The sequence below is a fragment of the Uranotaenia lowii genome, chromosome 3 (genome assembly GCF_029784155.1).
Source record: "Uranotaenia lowii strain MFRU-FL chromosome 3, ASM2978415v1, whole genome shotgun sequence".
NCBI classification, from domain to species: domain Eukaryota; kingdom Metazoa; phylum Arthropoda; class Insecta; order Diptera; family Culicidae; genus Uranotaenia; species Uranotaenia lowii.
The window spans coordinates 112209307-112230012 of NC_073693.1; the positions used below are offsets into that span (position 1 = coordinate 112209307).

Consider the following 20706-nt stretch of genomic DNA (forward strand, 5'->3'; position numbering starts at 1 on the left):
TGACAAGAGAAAATACCGCAATCCGATGATTGATTGCGCGTATCGAATGCAATCGATCTCTGGGGGAATTTGTTTTTGCTTCCCTTCTCTTGCAGAAAATCGTCCATTTTTCTTTCGCTCTAGGTTCATGACCCATCGGGCTGGCCGGACGCGTCTCTTGGACGGCTACGAACGGCGGGTAAGATCCTCTTCGGTCATTTTATGGCGATCACATCTGTTGGTTGATACTTTCTCACTTCTCAGAAGTTGCGAAATTAAGTTTCACATCATGCCACCCGTCGTGCACTTGTATTGCGCGATAAAAAATTGTTTACATTTTTGGCACATGCAGGAAACCTGAAGCTGGACACAATGTGGAAGGAAAAAATCACACATCCATTAAGCTCTCCAAACCAACTTGCCAGTTAGATACCTACTTAGGTGAAGTCCGAAATCTGACACCCGTCGAGTGAAAACGAATTCCGTCAAACCGATGGACGTTTCCTTTAATGCTCACGACTAACTACGACGCGATTCCCAGTCCTAGGATTTACGACGCCAAGATCCATCTGCGCTGAGGGCCGGCTGACCCAGATTTGAAAATCTCTGGACATAAATCTCATTAGAGACGAGTAATTTCTTGGACCATCATCAACCGGACTCAACGTGCCTTTTTAACTACCAACCAGGAGAAAACGGCAGTAAAAATAACAAATTGATCCGATTCCTCAAGTTCAATAATCTTTGCCGGTACAGCATAATGATGTCATGGGCTGGATGTTCCTTCCATTAGCACCCTCTGAATCCTGATTATCATGACTGCCAATCCGCCCAAGTTCAATCATCGGCATGCAGTTATTTCTGGGTTAGTCATGTCAAGTTTGCGAGAAATGAAACGTTGAAAGGCAGCAGCAGAAGTCGAAAAAAAAATCAAGTGATAATTCCGACGTGTTTCTAGCCAGGAAATGTGCGCAAAACAAATGAAGCGTATCAAGAAACAAGTTCCTCAAAGTTTATCTTCTCCTTCGGCAAATTCTTTTACGCTAGCTTACTGCTGGTTTGCGATAAAAGTAAGACGACGAAAAAAAATTGCCACCAACCGGATGACGACTTCCAAAAATAACAAATTTGAGTGACAAGATTTAGCCGAAAACATGACAGCTTATCAGGGGCGCTGGAATTCAAAAGTGAAAGATAAACAAAACTTTCGCCTGGGCTTTTCCGTTTCTTATCGCTTGTTGTAAACATGAATCATATTGATAACACTAATTGAGCGATACCCTAAGAGGTTGCCACTGTCCTTCCAGGAACAGTCAAATATTTTAATAGCTCTGGGGCAACAAAGTGCAATCCGTGATGTAAACTTATTTGAATAGTACATATTGCAATACTCGATGTAAAGTTAAAATATTCAAGCGTTTTGTGGCTTACGGTGTCGGATTTTATTTCTGAATCATACGTAGATAGCCATGTAAATTATAGAACTATTTGCAGTGTTTAACGTTTAACTCAATAAAAATTTTAACTCAATTAAAAAAAAAACAATAGTAATAAAAATTTTGGCTAAAAAAATGCAACGCGGATCTTCCTTACAAAGCTTTTGCATCGTTGCAATTCAATCATTGTATTACTCAATACAGTCACATACGTAATCAACAAGATCTCCATACTTGAAAAATCCTTACAACCAATAACCTACAGTATAAACTTAAAAGTCTCCCGTTCTCAGGACAGAAAAAAACCGGCCGTGCAATTCGTTTCGAACAACGCACAAAACAGGTTTAATTTTGGGGGTTTTCCGATTTTGTTTTCAACCGATTCATTTGTCTTGATTGCGCGAAATAAAAGTGAAATTTTTATAAACACTTACATCGTCTGGTGTCTGGCATGGCAGTAGGACGTACGATTTGTTGGTTCAATTTTATTTTTGGTTATATGGAAACCTGCCTTGCGATGAAGAAGAGTAAGTTTGTTCCATAAACGCAAAAAACGCATTCAGCGGAGATTATCAAAAGACTTCAACGGATGTGCAGCGACGAACTTGAAAATAAAAATAAGTTGTTGGGAAGAAATTTGATGAATTAAATTTATAATTTCTAAGGACGAAAATACCATTTGGAGCAAAAAAAGAGTGTTGATAAATCCTGTTTGAAAATTTAGATTAAAAATGCTATCTAATATCCAAAAAAAGGCTCAATAAAGCAATCGTTTTTCATAAGAACTTCCTATGGATACCGAAAAAATTTCATAAGACTCCTATGAAAAATAACTTTGCACTCTAAAAAGCGGTTTATAAGATGACTCTTATAAAAAAAATATGATGAGAATTTGCCTGAATGGAGAAGTATAAGTATAAGTCCATTTAAAAACATCACATTGTGAACAATATTCAAGTGATTTTAATGAAATAAACGCACATGTTTTGTAACCAGCATAACCTGTACTGCCTAGTTCAGTAGGGATCTTCGATTAAAGCGCGTACCATGCAAGGAAGCGCCTTAGTGAGCAACGAAGGAGGACCACCTGACATTCCCTAGCGCACCACCAACCAGCGCGATTAGGTCAACGGGAGCGTATTTGGCGGATAGATGGTGCTGTACGTCTTGGTAGCACCATTACCAAGAATGACAAGAGGGCATGATGGGAGGAATCCATGGATGCACCACAAAGCCTTTGACCTGGATCGTGGTCAAAGACCGCATGCAAGATCCGCTTCATTTGGATGGAAGATCTCGACGAAGCCACACAATCCTGTGAACGCCATCAATCAGCTGTGAAGAGCGTTTGAACATCCAGGTAGCAATCTGACTCCACCCCGAAAAGGCAAGAATATAACGCTGGTGCAATCCTTTCTCCCATCATGTTCCTACAGGACCCCGATATTTGGCTTTGGAAAACCATCCCGCCGTGCCAGCGTCCGTCAACCAGTGCTGGCCGTTTAGGCTCATTCCTTCGCGCCACCTTGGCAGCATCCGTTATCTGTGCTGGCCTTTCTAGGGCTTGAACCCATTGGTCGGATTACCGGCCTCAGTCAACCTTGCTGTACGCCATTAGGCCCGTGCCGCACCTGGCCTGGCTCTTCGACCGCCCGTACACTGACCGCGTGTGTCGACCATTTGCACCGGAATTCCCCCCCAGAGGTGTTCGGAATTTGTGTAGTGCAATCAGGCAGCCATCAACAACCGACGGCCAGGACGTCAGAGGTGGGCAATCCGTGCATGCAGTATCAGCAGTGACCCGTTGACCTACCTGTGACCCACGTTCCAGGGGTCCTTCCGGCATCCGTTCCGGGGAGAAGCCCTTCCTTGGCCCACGTGCTTCGGTTGTACCAGCTCGCCACCTGTAAGACGCCACCCTAAGGTAGGACAACCCAGCTTAATCTAGGGAGAGTTCCGGTGACCATTTGTATGTACCCCAAGATAGGGAAATAAAGGTGGGATTTCTTTAATGCGCATTTAAGGTGTTTCCTTGTTCCGAAAACTTTTCGAGTGTGCCGACCCTGAGGCTTAGAGGGGGGTTCTTGCTCGACTGAGCAGTCTGGGGAACCGTTGGTTACAGTTTTTGCGCTGTTGTATAGATGATCGCTTGCCAAACTTTTCAGTCAAAAATTTAATATACTCAGCTGGATTATCAAAATCCAATAAATCAATAGAATTTATAGTAGAGCAAAGTCTACCGAGTCAGCTAGTCAACTAAAAAAGAAATGGATAAATCTTTAACAGATATTGAGGTCTAGCGAGTTAAAATCGTGTTGTGTCTGCAAGTAGGACGTAGGATATGTTTTTTTGTTGTTGTATGGAAACGAGCCTTGCGATGAAGAAAAACAAGTTTGTACCAAAATTGCAGAAACGAACTCAGCGGAGATTATCAAAAGACTTCAACGGATGTGCAACAACGAACTTGAAAATAAAAATAAGTGGTTGGGAAGAAGTTTGATGAGTTAAATTTAAAATTTCAAAAGACAATAATATCATTTGAAGCAAAATAAAGATTCTTGGTTATTCCTGTTTGAAAACTGAGATTGAAATTGCAATCTTCTATTCAAAATAAGGCTCAATAAATCAATCAATTATGCAGTTTAATTAACGTTTTTGGTCGAGTTTTATAAAATAAAAATAAAAAACTAATCTACCGGATGGCTATATTTGAATTCTGCAAATTTAAGAGTAAGTACAAAATGTATATATGTGCATAATAACGAAGACAAGCGTATTGTTTGGTTTGGTTCTACATTTGCTCAATGGGCTGCGAAAAGTATGCAGATTGGTTTCAAGAAAATATTCAAATCTTTAACGCTAGATCCAACATCTTTTAATTACTTTCTTTTTTTTTTTTTTCATTTTACGTAACCGTTTACATTTCTCGAATGAGACACTTTCAATAATATTTTTTTTAAATAACAAAGAGTTCAAATTTATCGCTTATTATCAAATCAGGGTTATTTTAGCATACTTGAACAATCGGGTCATTTTTTTCCATCAAGAGAAAACAAAACAAAATGTTCACATACATTATTGCACGCAAAAACTTCAAGTAGGCTAAAATTGCTACGCTGAATAAGAAATTTCAAAATATTTTCTTGCTCGTTTCTAAACACTCGGATAAACTTTTTTTTAACTAAGACGCCAATCTGAAGTTGATGATTGAAATCGATGCTCGGTGTTATTTCAGTTCATAACTGGTTAAATAATTGAAAATTGTATTGTTAAAGTCTGTTTCACATAGAATCTGGTCAGATAAAATAGATTATTTCTCCGCAAAGAAATAACGTACAACAAAAGTAAAAATGTCATTTTGTAAGGTTTTATTGCACTTTAAGGAAAAAAAATAAATAAAAATCATTCGTCAGCTTTTCGGATGAATTTTCGAACTTTTTTTGTGATACCACCCATCATTTTCTGCACAGTACTGCTGGTAACCTCATCCGCCATCTTGTTCCACCACTTTTCTATTTAAGCGGGTTTTTTCATGGTTCTGCCACATTTCTTCAGTTTGCCCTTAACTATTGCCCAATATTTCTCGATGGGACGAAATCTGGAAAGTTTGGTGGATTGATACTTTTTTCAACAAAATCGATCTTGTTCTTCTTATAGGGAAACTGGGGGTAAGATGCCCACGTTAAGAAGAATCTTTCATTACTCGTAAATGAAGAATGCAATCCAGTAAATTCGACAATAGTTTTGAAAAGGGGACTGTTCTTCACCAGAAATATACAAACAGGAACACTTATACCAATTATATACGTCTTAATCGTAAAATTTTGAAAGGCTGCCAAAAGTATAATTTCCATTTCGTTTGGGGCAAAGTGCGCATATGTGTGTACCCAAACGCGCCGTTTAACGATTAATAAGTGTTTATTAATTCAAGGGCCTTCAAAAATGTTTGCCAGGTAAAAACACTTCTTTTCTACTTCACAGATGGAAAAATGTATTGCTACGCGCAGTGCTGCCAGATATACTGACGTTCTTGTGAATAGTTTTTTTAATTTATACATAATTTAGGAATTTTTAATACATTCGTTTATATTCAAGTTATGTTTTCCAATGGCCCTTGTCGGCAAGCGCCTGCGGAAAACCACCGCTTGGAGCCGCCACTAGTTCCCTCTCAGAGAAGAGAGGAAATCGCCTGAAAAAGAGAAAATTTCCTCCCGTTTGTTATGACCTTGATTTTCTGTTTTTATTTTACACGCTGAGCTCGGAACACTATACAATTGCAAGTAGAATTTACACATTTTCGAAAACAACACTGAAATAAGGATTTGTTAAAATTCTGTGACACAGAACTCAACTTTGTCATGTAAATTTACGCACCTACGAAAATGAGAATGAAAAACAAAACTTAAATCTATATTTTTGAATATTATTATTATTTTTTTTTGTTTCGATTATAGTCGTTTTACCATCTTTATGGCATTCGCGACTTTATAAACGTTCCAGTTGGCGGACAAATATTGAAAAACTTATCCGGTACAACTGCATTCGATGTTTACTCTTGGGCTCGAACTCACGGACATCGGCTCAGGAAGCAATCAACTTGCCCACTGAGGTATATCACAAGCCCTTTTTTGAATATTATGTTTCATGAACGTGGCACTGCATTCACAATCTCTCGCGAGAGCTTTTATTATGTTGAATGAAACAAAATTTGAAAAACAGATTATCACTCAAAATGATTAATTATATAGCATTATTTATCAATATGAATGAAAAACAATCAATTTGAACCGTTTTATTGTATAACAATAATGACTTTTAAAATGACAAATGAAACAAAACCTTGCTTGCCAATGTCGATTTTGCTACGTCCCTTTTTCCAAACGACGAATTTTCAGAGGAAGCAAAACCTACATTCGCTATTGATTCTATGAACAAACAAGGGTATACAGGTAGAGGTAATGAGAATATCAACCTGTGTATTTTTTCAGAAGCCGGCGAGGAAATTGACAATTTTCCGGTATTTTTCTGTGATTTTTTCACTTACACGAATTGTCAATATTAAACTTAGCTTTAGAGGGTTGGAGTTCTCAAATTTGTGTATTTTCATTTTCTGTGCTTGTCGCGGATCGTTATTAGAGTATATTACTCGCGAAATTGACTCATTTCAGCTGAGAGTGTAAAAAACCGTCAAAACAACAACAACGAAGAAGAAAAATAAACAAAGATTTTTCATCATCCGTTTCATTTTTCGAGCCTCGAAATTAGCTAATTTCTAGGTATTTGGCACAGGTAAAATCTACTAAACTATACAGCAGAACAGTCTTAGTTTATTACTTTCTGGTTTCTAGCTTACAAAAGGCTTTCTGCTGCCGATCGGGACCAAAATTAGCATATATACCAAATCCTTTGGGAAGACGAGGAAGACATTGATTGGAGTAATTCGACCCAGCTATCACTCGTGACCATGAGTACAAGGTACAAACTCTCCCAGAAAAATCGCAGATTCTAGGAATGAGGTCGATCTTATCGGGAACGTCAGTTTCCAGCAGGAATGTGTTTTAACATGACGAGGCAGTGGCTAAGAAAAAATATGCCAAATCGCAGGAGTCCTTATTCTGCCGAGAAAGACTATAAATTCCAATAGCATTCTTAAGTTTCAAGTCTCGAATTGTAAATGTATTTTATTGAGAAAAAAATAAGAAGTGCTTGTTTTGTATAATTATAGTTTGTAACGAAATGCTGCTTGAGAGATATTGAATGATTATGAAGTCCAATGTTTTCACTCTGTGCTACTGAAACGTAATATCAATATCACAATGGAAGGCGGTTTCGGGATAGATAATAAATATAACATAAATACATATAAAATATTCTCCAAACGGTTTATTTCAATGGCCCTGGTCGGCAAGCGCCTGCAGAAAACGACGACTTGGAGCAATTTTCGGTTTGTTTTTTTCTAAGGTAGTGTATCGGCAGAACAAAATCACAAACCGAAAACTGCACACGCTCGTTTTTTTATAACCATTTTCGAGTTTTATTTAACCGTTTTATGGTTTTTCTCTGAAAACTTCGAAAATTGTTATTTTTCAACCAGAATGAATTGTTAAAATTCAAGCATATTCAAAGTTTTGGTGGAAAACCAAAAAAATGGTTACAATTTCAATAACAAGCAGCGAAAATTTTCGTTCCGCCATTGTTTTTTTCAGCGACTCAAAGGATCGGGCTCCGTTTTTATTCCTTAAATTTCGCAACACAGTTTCAAAGGTAAATTATTTTCTGTTTGCATTGTGTTCATTATAATTTTTACGATCCACATCTCTAGTTTCATTTTAGGCAATCGCTGTTAGAGCGCGGAGGAACGCGGAGCAATCGAGTCGAGGAACATGCTGAGAAAATTTGTCATCAACTGCAGCGGAAAAAATGTACCGAAAAGACCACCCGATAAGAACAAAAAAGTTCCGGATTTGGAACTCAAGTTTGAAGCGCTATTCGAAGCGTAAAAGGTGAGTTTATTTTAAATACTATTGGGCATCTGCAGGAAATTTTAGAAATTAGAAAATGTATTGAGAAGGCGGATAGATTATTTATAACCTAAAACGACTTATGCTTCTCCGCAGGAATATGAATCAGCTCAACCGAAAATCGATTTGAACCCAGGAACCTACAGAAAATTGGAAATCGATTTTATGATCTACATACAGAAAGAGACAGCTTCTTCCGGCAACCCAAAAACACTCTCGGAAATGTCCATAGTACTAATCGGAGGATCAACACCTACTGAAAATCGAACAACATAAGAACTGATGAATGTTATTCTATATCAACTTGTTCAAATTAAATAACAATAAAAAACTATGTATTATAATACATTTCAAAATATCAAATTCATTCCGTAAATCTTTTTTTTTTTCTAATTATGATAAGAAAGAATCAGGTTCCCATTTTTAAAAACGGTTGTTTTTCAACCATTATTCAGATCTGGTATTACGTTTGAAAAATAACCATTATTGAAGTTCTCTTTGAAATCCCATTTTATGAGTTTTCGCAGAAAACTCATAAAACGACTTAACCCACAAAACTTCGATTATGGTTATTTTTCAAGCGTTAATGGTTTAACACGGCCCAGCGTGTGAAGACCGAAAAAACAATCAAAACAAACCCACGATTACTACACGAAAATCAAGAATAACTCACAGTTAAATATATTTTATGCATCAGTTCAAAATGTGAAGTAATCAATTACCGCAATTTCACACTTCACTAAACTAAGGTGCAGGGCTACTAGACCGCTGCAAACTGCAAGCTTTGAATGGAAATGTCAAATTTCGTCGCTGTTTTTACAAAATGCAAGCCATTAACTCAGACTCAGCCGGGGTGGAGATGGTTTTTTTTTGTTGCTGTTGCTGTTTTCGCCAGCAATCGTTTGTGTTCGTGTGAAATATGTTTGTATCGTCTGTGGGCGACCATAGATCAAACAATCGTCGTGGAATCATTGAATGTGCACAGGCCATTTGTGTAGTCTGTGACAACAATTATTTCTTGATTCTTGCATTACAATTCATGTGAACAAAGCACAAACCTAACATGTACCCCAGAAAAGAAATTCGATGTTCTACCAAAAAAAAATCAAAATTTTTACGTGTTTGAAAGCTATATAGCCGTAGAATGAGAATAAAAAATCTCAAAGAACTGCTTTGCATTGCCAGAGAATTTAACGATACATATAACCTTTACAAAACATTTCAGATCTAACAAGCAAAGTTTGACATTTTTGAATAATTTTCAATGGATTCAGACTTTTAATTTTGAAATGCAGCGGTCTAATAACTACTACTGAATTATCTTGATTCGTTGATGTACAGTGCCATATTAGTGTGTAATGGTTCAAATTTTAGGCTACTATGCAAAATTTTTAAAGCGTGTATAATCGAAGAACGAAGCAAAACAAAAAACGGATTGGAAGAAAAAGGCTTGCCAAATAATTTTATTCGAACCCTTATAGAATTTAAAAAATATTATATTGTAAACCTATTATTTAAACCTGCTGGTTGATCAAATATGGGTGCTGCAACTAATCCCAATTCTCTCATTTCCGAAGTCAGATCGATAACATTATAGTGAACGCGAAAATGAAGGTTTAATCTGTTCTATAAATAAATTCTAGGAGAAACTTAAGAGCCTAAAATTTGCATGTATCCTAAAGGTCGAAAAAAAATCAACAGCTGACCATACAAGCATTTCCGTTCAGAGATTTTGCATGGAAAAATGCAGCACATGGAGCTGTTTTTAATCCACTCAAGCTCAATTACTTCATATCCCTTTCGATCGAGAGTACTTACTTCACGAACGCCCTGAAACAGTTCTACCACGGATTAGTCGAGACAAAGCTTGGCATGCCTTTTCTTAAATCTTACATTATTCTTTATGTTCATGTGTTAAAATAAGAGAATTTTAAGAAACACAAATACTTATCCCCACTGGCAGCCCTGCTGGACCAAGGAAAGAAAATCAAAACAAAAAAAAAACTCTCTCACCGAAAGTTTTCCGCAATTTTAATAACTTTCACCAACTCGTTCAATACCAGCACCGGGTGCAAACGATCCGGATAATGAGTAGAAATCTTTGGAACTTTTCAAAAAGTGTGCCAGCTTCACCAAAAAATTTAAAAAATGTAACTCTCAATTTTTCCATACAAAATTTTATCAAAAGGAACCATTTTGATCAGCGCCATCCCTAAGTGAGAGTTGCAACTAGTTATCAAAAAAACACACCCCATTCAACATATAAATAACCTAAAAATTGTTGTGATGAAAACTGCATACAAATTTAAACAAATATGAGACATGTTTAAAGATAAACGTACATGGCGCGTTTTGCCCTGCCTAGACATGTTTATTTAAAATCGTTCAAAATAACAGAAAAAATAATTGAATAAGAAAATTTTTTGTTGTGTGATGATTGTCAAGACCAATGTTCATCATTGGAACAGATGCCAGGTAAATGTTTTGCTGATAGATGCCGCAAATCCTTACGAGAAAAGTTTAAAAATTGCAAGGAAAGCTCCCAAAAAAATTTGTTTTCGTTTTTCGTCAAATTTACGCAAAATAGAAAACTTAGAAGGTCTACAAATGTTTATAAACGCATATGGGAGATGAGGGCATAACGAGCACCCGAGGCATAATGAGAACTACGCTTTTCTACGAAAGTGCGTATTTTCTTAAATAAATTTTCATGAGGATTTGTTTCGAAATTCCTATAGTATTAATTTTTCACAAAAAAAAGGAATCTCCTTATCATCTTTACAGAGATATTTAAAAAAAAATAGCTTGGTTCTCAAGTTACGAAAATATTATAATTTTTGAGCACCACGAAATAAGCTCTTATGATCTTAAAATAACCTTGATCTATAATGTACGCACTGCAACATGATGTACACATTGTTTCTCAATTTTTACCATCATAAAATTTTTGATTTTTTACTTTTATCAATTTTAAAACACGTTTTTACTTAAATTTGTTGACTAGGGGCATATAGAGCACCATATTATCGAGGCATAATGAGCATTTTCTGCCGTAGAATCTAGCAGCGAATTAAAATTGATTTATAGCGCCACACCTTGACTAGTTTTCATCCGACGATTTAGCCTATTGGTAAGGTGTCGGAGAGGTAATCAAAAGACTAGCGTTAGATTTCTGTTCGAGGTGATTTTTTTCCGTTTACAATTCATTATCGATTTTTTTATTGTTACATTATACGGCTAGTAGCATCATCCTCCGAACAAAGCACATAATGTATGAGCGTGCGTGAATTGTTTGTATTCTACAAACAGACCTAGATTATTTTGTTATTGCTTTGTTTGATGAATCTACGACTCACCTGACTTCATCGAATTGAATCCGCTGCTAGATTCCCCGGCAAAAACGCACATCTTGCTCTGATTAATGGTGCTCATACTGCCTCAGGGGGGGTTCTCATTATGCCTCCACAGTGGCTGGTTTTCAGCTTTTGGCAAAATATTTTAAAATGTATTTTTTAACGTTTTCATCTAGTTTTTCACGTTTCAGCCCGTTAGGGAATAGGCTTTTCAAGTGTCTGAACACGAAACAATAATGTAACCTCCATATTATAGCTATTTTCTATGGTTAAATAACCGTTTTCCTTAAGGTGGCCATTATGCCCCCATCTCCCCTAAAAGTGTAAATAGAACAAACTGGGATTTTCAGAAATGTTGAAAAATGTTTGTTTAGTGAAATACTGATGGTGGCGCATCTTGTCCCGACTGCGCATTTTATACCCAGTTCCCCTACCACTTAACGACATCCCGGCTGTGGTGGCAGCTTGCCAGGTCCGGCTAGAACTTCACCGGACCTTTGAGCTTTGTGGGACCGAATGAATGGCAAAATCCTCTTCTGGAGACATTCTTCTTTGTAAACATTTCCATTCATTGTGTCCCCAGTGATGAAAATCTTAGTCTTCTTCCCACAACTACTGATCCCTTGCCAAATCATCAACTTACGAGTAAATTTATCTGCGAAAACAAACTTGAATCTACCCGCAAGATTCCCTTTACGCTTCGCAAGGTAAAATTTGTTACCGGGTATTTGTACAAAATCCATTTTGACGTAAGTTTCGTCGTCCATCAAAATGCATCCGTTGTACTTGGTCAACACTTTCTCGTACAACTTCCTTGCCCTGTTTTTGGCAACCAGGTTTTGTTTCAGCGTCCTGTTGAGGTGTTTGCTTGCATGATACGACCGCAAGCCTTCTCGCAAACAAATTCGTCGAGCTGTACTGTGGTTCGTCTTGAACTTTTTCGCCAAATCACGCAAGGAGATTCCAGGATTTTTGTGAACTGACCGAATTACCTTTGCTCGCAGCTTCCGGTCATATGTTCCACTTTTACGCCGGGTTTGTTTTGCTCGATCCACCATAAGGGTCTCCCGGTAACGTTGCAGCACCGAATGTACAGTCGATATTTCAGGAATTTAGCGATCTTTACCTCTGACTACGTCGGTTTCTCTACGTGAGTGTACAGAATTTTCTCTCACCTTTCGCGTTCCATCGTCGATAACTTTTGACTGACTGCTTCAATCTTGATGAAAATTTCACCACTAAGTAAACAAACTATCCGGATCAAAACACTGTCAATAGATTCGCGATGTGACAACTAGGGGCGCTGCAGTAAATTAAAAGATGCGACCAGATTCTATGTGAAACAGAATTTAAGCAGTAAACGACCCACTCTTTCAAAACATGCTCAGATATTTGTCATATTGTGACAAAAAAAAAGAACGACCAATATTTATTTTTAATTTTTAATTTCATTTTCAACTACAAAATGAAAGCAAGGCATTTAAATTCTTCCAATTAATAGAGCATAACAACTTTGCTAGAACACTTCCTTTGGTTTCCATAAAATAACAGTTAAAGCTACCGGTTGATTGTTGGTGCTTGCAGAGTAAAAAGCTACCATCTCCCCCCGTAAAAAGCCATAACAAATTACGCATACACGATCCCGCCCCTCCACTGTAAATTATGCAAATAGCCCGCTGCAGCTGGTCAACAATGCGTTTCAATTAATCCCTTCTTTGTGGCTGGAAGCTGACGGAAGATTTCTTCCAAAGAAGAAACAAGAAGAAGTAGAAAAACATTTACGCCCCATAAACTGATCGAGGCAAATCAGCCCATGTTAGTATACTTACTTACTCTTAGTACAATCCTAGTCTCGTTGCTGCTAAGATTACCGTTGCGATTTGTGACCTTGGCATTCATTAAGCGATCAATCACTTGAACGGAAAGTTATTGGTTAGGGTAGCAGAAAAGCAGAATGAGATCGACCCCATGCGGCGATAATGCGTAAGCATTGGCCAATCTGTCACAATTTCACGCACATGCATCATCATCTGGAGCTATGCAAGGTTTTCGAAATCGGTTAATCGCTGAATGAGAGAGCCCCGGCAGGAGACCATTATCGGTTGATGGAAATTGCCCTTCCGCATCGCATGGGGGATAATTGGATTAGGTAGCTCTGATTAAGGTACCGAACCATACTTAATCAGAAAGCTGCGACCATTGGAGATGTAAATTAAGTGCACGACGAGGCGACGCGCTGCTAAAAATAGCTTCATGGGTGCAGCATAAAAGATGAAGAGAAATGCTGGATCCGCTGAGGTTGATCCACACACAATGGGGCGCCTCCGGAATGGAGTGCATAAATGCAGTGGTTTTCTTTTCTCCGACCGGCATACGGGATGATCTCCGGCAGGCAGCATTCAGGAAATTCGGCCCATCCGAACGGCTTCTTCGTTGGACGAAGCAAAGCATGGCGAATTGACGCACGACGAATCTACGCTTTCGGTCCCGAGGGTCATTAAAATTCTCTGCGACGCTCACACATTTGGGTCCCCGGCTGGGCATAATTTGTGACAAATTAAATGCTGATCATCTTCCGAATGTCCGGAGTCCGATTCAAATCTACACCAAAATGTGGTACGTGAGTGACAGTGATAATGCAAATGGATTGATCAAACTGGACGTGTGTAGAATTTCGATGTTTTGGACTCCAGGTTCGATAAGCGATTTAGGATCCAAAGTAAGATAATGCATCATTTATAATGTATGACTTTAAAAATTACGTAAACAATAGATTCAACGTGAATACTTAGCTGACTGAGATACCATCAGCACCGAAGTAGCATTTTTAGCTTTATTACGGTTTACGCAAATTTCGTTAGGATTAAATCATTTATCTTCATAAAAAGCTTTAACGCATTCTATGCATCACCGTAGAGCCCTCAGATAACGAAATCCGACGTCTACCCGTTACTCATATTGTGGGGGTTTCATACGATTTTTATCGATTAACATTATTTTAAAGTTAGGCGGCGGATAGCGAAATCCGTCTTCTACTCGTTTAGCCTGTTCTGGAACTTACCACCCTAACATGAGACGAAATGACTCAGTTGCAACATGGCGATGCTGCAAGCATTATCGGCAGTAATGCGAGCCAAAATCATCGCTTTTCCTCGGACGCGAAGATGTTATCCAAAGAGTCGAGCCTAAGTCAGCTCAAGGTTCGGTCTCTTTTTCAAGCCAACCACCAGCGGAGACGGTAACAAAATCAGCGGCCCTTGGGGTCAGAGTTGTGAGAATGCTGGACAATGTGTTCCGGCGAATAAAGAATGCCCGAGGAATTGAAGAACGGATACCATGGACCGAGTGAATTTTAGGGTTTAGGTTCGTCAAGTTATGCCGTGAGGCGGAAAACTATGTACCTATGTAAATAAATAAAAAAAAAAACTCTAGTCCTTTAACCCAGTGTCAATACTTTTAATGTTCCATGTGATTTTACAGTAATCAAGATTGAAGCTGAACAGTGTATAACTGCAGAGCCCAAAGGGAGTAAAGTTGGTTGGTTTCGCGGACGACATCGTGTGACTAGCGACGGGTTACTCAACAGAAATCGTCCAGCTAAGAGCTTCAGAGGCTGTATTTAGAAGCAAAAGAGAGCTGGATGAACTCCAAGAATTTACAGTTGGCTCACCACAAAACCGAGATGGTCCTGATATCAAACCTGATTTCACCGCAAACAGGCAGGATTACAGTTGGATCATGCACTATCGAATCAAAGCGTGAGTTGACTGACAACCGGCTCAGCTTTAAAAACCGCGTTGAGTATGTGTGCAAGAAGATGGCAACAGCAACGGCCACACTTACAAGGATATTGGCAAACAACTCAGGGATCCGAAGTAGTCAGCGGAGGATAATTTCGAGTGTGGTTTCGTCAATCCTTCGGTATGGAGGGGTGGCCTGGAATTCTGGTCTAAATATTCAGTGTAACCAGCAGAAGCTGAACAGTGTACAAAGGCGAATGAATGTGCGGGTCATTAGTGCATACCGCACCGTTTCGTTGGAGGCTGCATGCGTTGTAGCAGGAGTCATGCGCATCTCGGTTTTGTTCGTGGAAGAATTCTATTACCACAAAAATAGTGGCACGCAAAACGTGAGAATACGAGCCAGAGAAAGCTCCATGGCCAACAAGCAGCAACTGTGGAACAGCTCAGAAAGAGGAAGGTGGACCCATCGTTTGATCCCAAATATCAAGGAAATGGAGAGCTAGCATGGCGAAGTGGATTTCTACATGACGCAATTCCTGACTGGCCATGGATCCTTCATGAAGTATCACCACAGATTCGGACATGTGGCCTCGCCGGTCTGCCTTACTTGGGGTGATGAGGAAAAGACGCCCGAACACATGGTATTCTATTGTCCAAGATTTGAAGAGGAACGTGCCAACATATTTGCCACCTGCGGACCAGAAACGACAGTGGACAACATGTTGCAGAAGATGTGTGACGAAACTGGGTTACAATCTACTGCCCTAACAGCGGGTGTTCCACAGGGTTCCCTTCTCGGACCTGTGCTTTGGAATGCCATGTAAGATGAGGTGTTAACGCTGAAACTACCAGCAGGCGTGCAGATAGTCGGATTTGCTGACGATATCATGCTCATGATCGCCGGCAAAACAATCGAGAAGGTAGAAGACCTTGCAACGGTGTCCGTAGAAAGGGTTGGCATCTGGATGGAGGGAGTTTAGCTTCAGATAGCTCACCATAAAACTGAAGTTCTGCTCGTGACCAATAAAAGAGTTGTGCCGCACATGGAGATTACTGTTAAAGGGCACACGGCATCTTCGAAACAGCAGCTGAAATATCTTGGAGTATTGATAGACAATCGCTTAAGTTTTGGTGCGCATGTTAAAAACTGTTGTGAAAGTGAATCGAAAGTCATGGATTCCTTGGCCTGGATTATGCCGAACTGCCTTAGCCCAAAGAGTAGCAAGAGACGTCTCCTTGCGAGCATAGCACTGTCGGAACTACGATACGGAGGAGCAGCCTGGAGCTCCGCGATAGAGGTAGAACGCAACAGATCCAAATTACGGAGCACACATCGGCTGATAGCCATGCGAGTTTCCTGTGCGTACAGGACCATATCAGCAGATCAGCTTTTGTCATCGCAGGCATGATTCCCATTGACATAACTCTGGCAGAGGATATGGAGTGTTACAAAGCAAGAGCTGTTAGAGGAGTGCGTAAAATTCAACGAGCAGCGTCAATGCTCAACTGGCAGAAGCAATGGGACGCATCGAACAACGCAAGATGGACGCATAGGCTAATCCCGCGACTTTCAGACTGGGTAAATCGGAAGTATGAAGAGGTCAACTTCTACCTGACGCAGTTCCTTTCGGGTCATGGGTGCTTTATGCAATACCTTCATCGGTTTAAGCTTATCAGCTCGCCTTATTGCCCGGAATGCGTAGATACGAAGGAATCGGCAGAACATGCTATCTTTGTTTGTCCTAGGTTCATTTCTAGGCGTCAACAACTTCAAAATTTGAACGCTGAAAACATTGTGAGTGAAATGTGGAGTGCTATAGTCGACGAAATCTCTCAAATCATGCGCGATCTGATAAGAATCAGGAAAGATGATGAACGGAGAGAGCGAGATAGTACACCAAATTTGACAAGCTAATGGAAGGTCTCGGGCCTCGTATCACACTTCAATTCAAAAGCAACGCGATCTTAGGCCGCGGTATAACACTAATCTGGACTCATACGTGTGGTGGGACTTAAAAGGTCTTACGTTCTCAGCTACGATCTTTCCTGCAGCAAAAGGAAGCAGAGATACCATTCGGGGTGGTCGTGACGGGATTCTAGCTTGGTAGTTTCTCAATCGGCCATGCCTTGGTGGTAAGAAATCCTGCAGGAGGGGTTGCTGTGACGGGCGCGAGTTACTTTGAAAGCGTTACCTAACCGGCACACGTTTCGAGGTGCCCGGGGTCGTGGATGCTGTGACGGGCGTAAGTTACTATGAAAGCGTTACCTAACCGGCACACGCCTCGGGGTCTTCCGTACCAGTCTGAAGCGATAGAGGAAAAGGAGAAGGAGGAAAAAAGAGAAAGAGGATAAAGCAGAACGAAGATCAAGGAGAAAGACCAAAATTGAGAAAGAGGAAAAGGAAAAGGGTGAGATATATAAATTCATGAGCACAGCCTACCCCTTACTGTAGTACCATAGGGTGAAACCGAGGAGCACATCTGGCACACGAAGCCCAAGGTGGTTTTAGTGGGACGAACCTACTCACGGCAGCAAACACCCGGCTGTTATGGTTTGAAGTCAAATTTCCATCTTGTAAAAAAAAAGTGTGATGACATCAACACATGGCATGCAGTCAGCTATGGGCTCGCCCGTATAATGACTGCTTTGCAAAGGAATTGGAGACTGACGCAAATTGGAATCGACGAAGGATTAACTTAACTTTACTCAGATTAATGAGTCCGAAGCTATCAAATGAACTACGCTAAACAATCAGCGTAGCCGATCAGACCACGACGTGAAGATGATCTCAGCCGATCAGGATGATCTCAATTAGAATATGAACTTCTATGCGAGTGTTACATGAGTAGCGCGTATGCATGAGTTAGACTCCCTTCCGAAGTATTGCATTTGGGCAGTTCCGGTTTGGGAAATGGTCTGAGGATCCAGGTGGAGTTTAGGGCGTATGTATATACGGATGAGTATCGACCACTTTTTGATCCGAAGGCCCACCCCAAGCAACCAAAAGTCCCATGTAAACTTAAACGCGTGCCCACAAAGTTCGAATTTCGCTGAACAAAGGTTCCAAAGGGAATTGGTACCGAATTTTCTCGAATGCGAGCATGATAGTTACAAAATGTTCCTCAAATAGCCTTTCTGTGACACGTCAATCACATCACTCAGTATTAAAGTTACAAATAGGACCTCAAATAGCCTTCTATGGACAAGTTCCCAAAAGTTCCTCAAATAGCCTTTTTGTGACATGTCAATCACATCCATTTAGTAAAAAAAGTTACAAATTAGGTCTCAAAAAGCCTTCCATGAACTTGAAGTTCCAAAACGGTCCTCAAATAGCCTTTTTTGAGACATGTCCGCCATTTCATGAATATGAAATGTCAACGAACATCACAAAAGGGCATAAAATCAATAAATTATTTTTTGTAGTTTGGAAATTGTTGAAATGTATAGAGTAAGGGGGGGTAAAAGTACGACTCGGGTAAAAGTACGTTTTGGGATTATCACAAAATAAAACAGTAAAATTCAAAAATCTGGCGTGGATTGATAGTGATTTGGACTGTCTTCATCCAGATATAGTTTTTAGTTTGAAAATTGAAAATACTCCGAAAAATGAGGTAGAGCAGCTTTTTTGCCCAAATGATAATATTTAAAACAACGGCAACATGTTTGAGCAATCAAAATTCTGGCTTTCAATGAAAGTCGTAATGTGTCTGTTTAGTTGTTTTCAACCACTAGCAAATGCAGAAGAAAGAACTCAATTGATATATGTATCTCTGTTCTACACAATAAACTGTGAATCACAAAAAACTTTGAAGGGGAAAAAGTACGAACTGCAAATGGGGTAAAAGTACGAATGATAAAGGCAGGGTCTACTGAAGTGAAACTGAACGGAAAGTTTTAACTTCTTTCTAAAATTCACTGGGAACATCAGCGCATATTTTTGTTTCTACAAAGACGAGCTTGCGCTAAAAATTGCTCTAATACGATGAGAACTGGATTTCGTAAACCTGTCGAATATGGGAAATTAGTGGAGAACTCCAAACTCGCGCAGGTTGTTCGCCCATTTATAGGATTTGTATCAGAAGCGAACACAGAAGAAAATACTGCTGTAAGCAAAGATTGATATAAAATAATTTTCCTCTTGACTTCATGCAGAATTGTGGAATTCTGAATGGTCGTACTTTTACCCCACATCATTCAAACTTTTGCCCCAGAGCCAGAGGTGGGGTAAGAGCACGTTTCGATAGCAGTTAGGCATTTTCACTACTGCTATCAAATGCATCGATTGATTATCTTCGTAATTTTTTAGAAGAGAGATAAAAACCCAAGGAATCCAATGCTGTTCTTGTTTTTTTTTTTGGAAAATCAACAGCAAAATTTTCTAAAAATAGGATAGCACTAAGGTTGTACTTTTACCCCACCATACTCTAGTTTATATTGTTTTTGAAAAGAGTAAATTTTTTCACTTTAAAAAATTCCGTCCAACTGTATTTAATAACCACGAATATATTACACACCGAGAGTCAGTTGAAGCAATTCATGGATTAAATATCTAGATAGACTCAAGAATATGTATAATTTTATGCTTTAAAGTTATAAACGATGAATTACAATTTTTTAAAACCTATATTATTTTCACGGATGTTTGATTTATATGCCGTTTCGTAATGTTTCTAAGTAATAATTAAAATGCATCTTCGCTGCTGGCCGCTGGCTGCCCTCGCAAGTATTCTAGGAAAGCTTATTACCACTTCAAATTTTAGCTGCTGGTAAGGTAACATCTAGGCGTGACCTCGTGGCAGCGTGTTTGGCTATCATCTCGAAGGTTCTTGGTTCAAATCGGGTATCAGTACTAGTTTTTTCATAAGGTTGTTTGATTGCTTGAGTAAGCAAATCAACGAATGTGTAGCAGAACTGGCGTGCGTGTCGGCATGTAGCGATCTAAGTCAAAAACAAAGCGATTAAGTCATATGAATTGAGGCAATGGGAGGAATAAAGATGGATGCCCAGCAACCGGCAGCACCACATTTGCTGGTTGGTGGTGACCGAAGTAAGAGAGGAGAGGAGAGATTTTTTTTCTGATTGAACGATTTCTTGTGAGCTGAACAGAAGGTCGTTCAAATCTTCAAAGTTTCAATAGCTACTTAAATTTTGGGCTGAATAAAACGAGCTTCAGTACATCGATTATGCTGATTGCATACTTGTTGATAAAAATCAACTCAAAACATAAGGGGCATTTAGATGTAAAAAGTATAAAGAAATTGAAATATTCGCTTTTAAAATTTCTTGAATGTTCAACGAAATATTCGGCTAAATATTCGTTTCACCGAATAGTTGAAAAGGTCAATTAATTGACCATTAGGTACATTGTTTTTATCATAAACCAGCTGATTTGATGCGTTTTGGAAATATGTCTTGAAACAGCACGTCTTCTTAAACAATGTCGATGAACATAAAACGATAAGCGTTCAAGCATATTTACCATAAGTCTTGTGGAAAAGTCATCCAATATTTTATGACTCTGGATGGCGCCACAAAGCAACGCACTTCGCGACGACGACACGACGAACCATTTGAAGATATCGCTCTTGACCGATGCATTCCTGTCTTGTAGGCTCAATGTTGATGCACCTCAAAACTAGATCGACCACATACCTAGTTTCCGCACCAAGTATGG

At 39.3% G+C, this 20706-nt stretch overlaps 1 protein-coding gene and 1 long non-coding RNA gene across 2 annotated transcripts; both read left to right on the forward strand.

The window, feature by feature from the left end:
• Positions 1-7547: 7547 nt before the first annotated feature.
• LOC129758568 (uncharacterized) lies at positions 7548-8303 on the forward strand. Its single transcript, XR_008740014.1, has 3 exons — positions 7548-7679; positions 7738-7918; positions 8033-8303. It is a non-coding gene; the product is annotated as an uncharacterized LOC129758568 (long non-coding RNA).
• A 6803-nt stretch (positions 8304-15106) lies between these two features.
• Positions 15107-15535, forward strand: LOC129752527 (uncharacterized). The gene has a single exon (XM_055748300.1). It carries the CDS (start codon positions 15107-15109, stop codon positions 15533-15535), a length of 429 nt encoding a protein of 142 aa, XP_055604275.1.
• The last annotated feature ends 5171 nt before the right edge of the window (positions 15536-20706 follow it).

Bases quoted from the DNA above. Each gene is read 5' to 3' on its own strand.
- LOC129752527 (XM_055748300.1), top strand. From the start codon at position 15,107: ATGGCAACAGCAACGGCCACACTTACAAGGATATTGGCAAACAACTCA.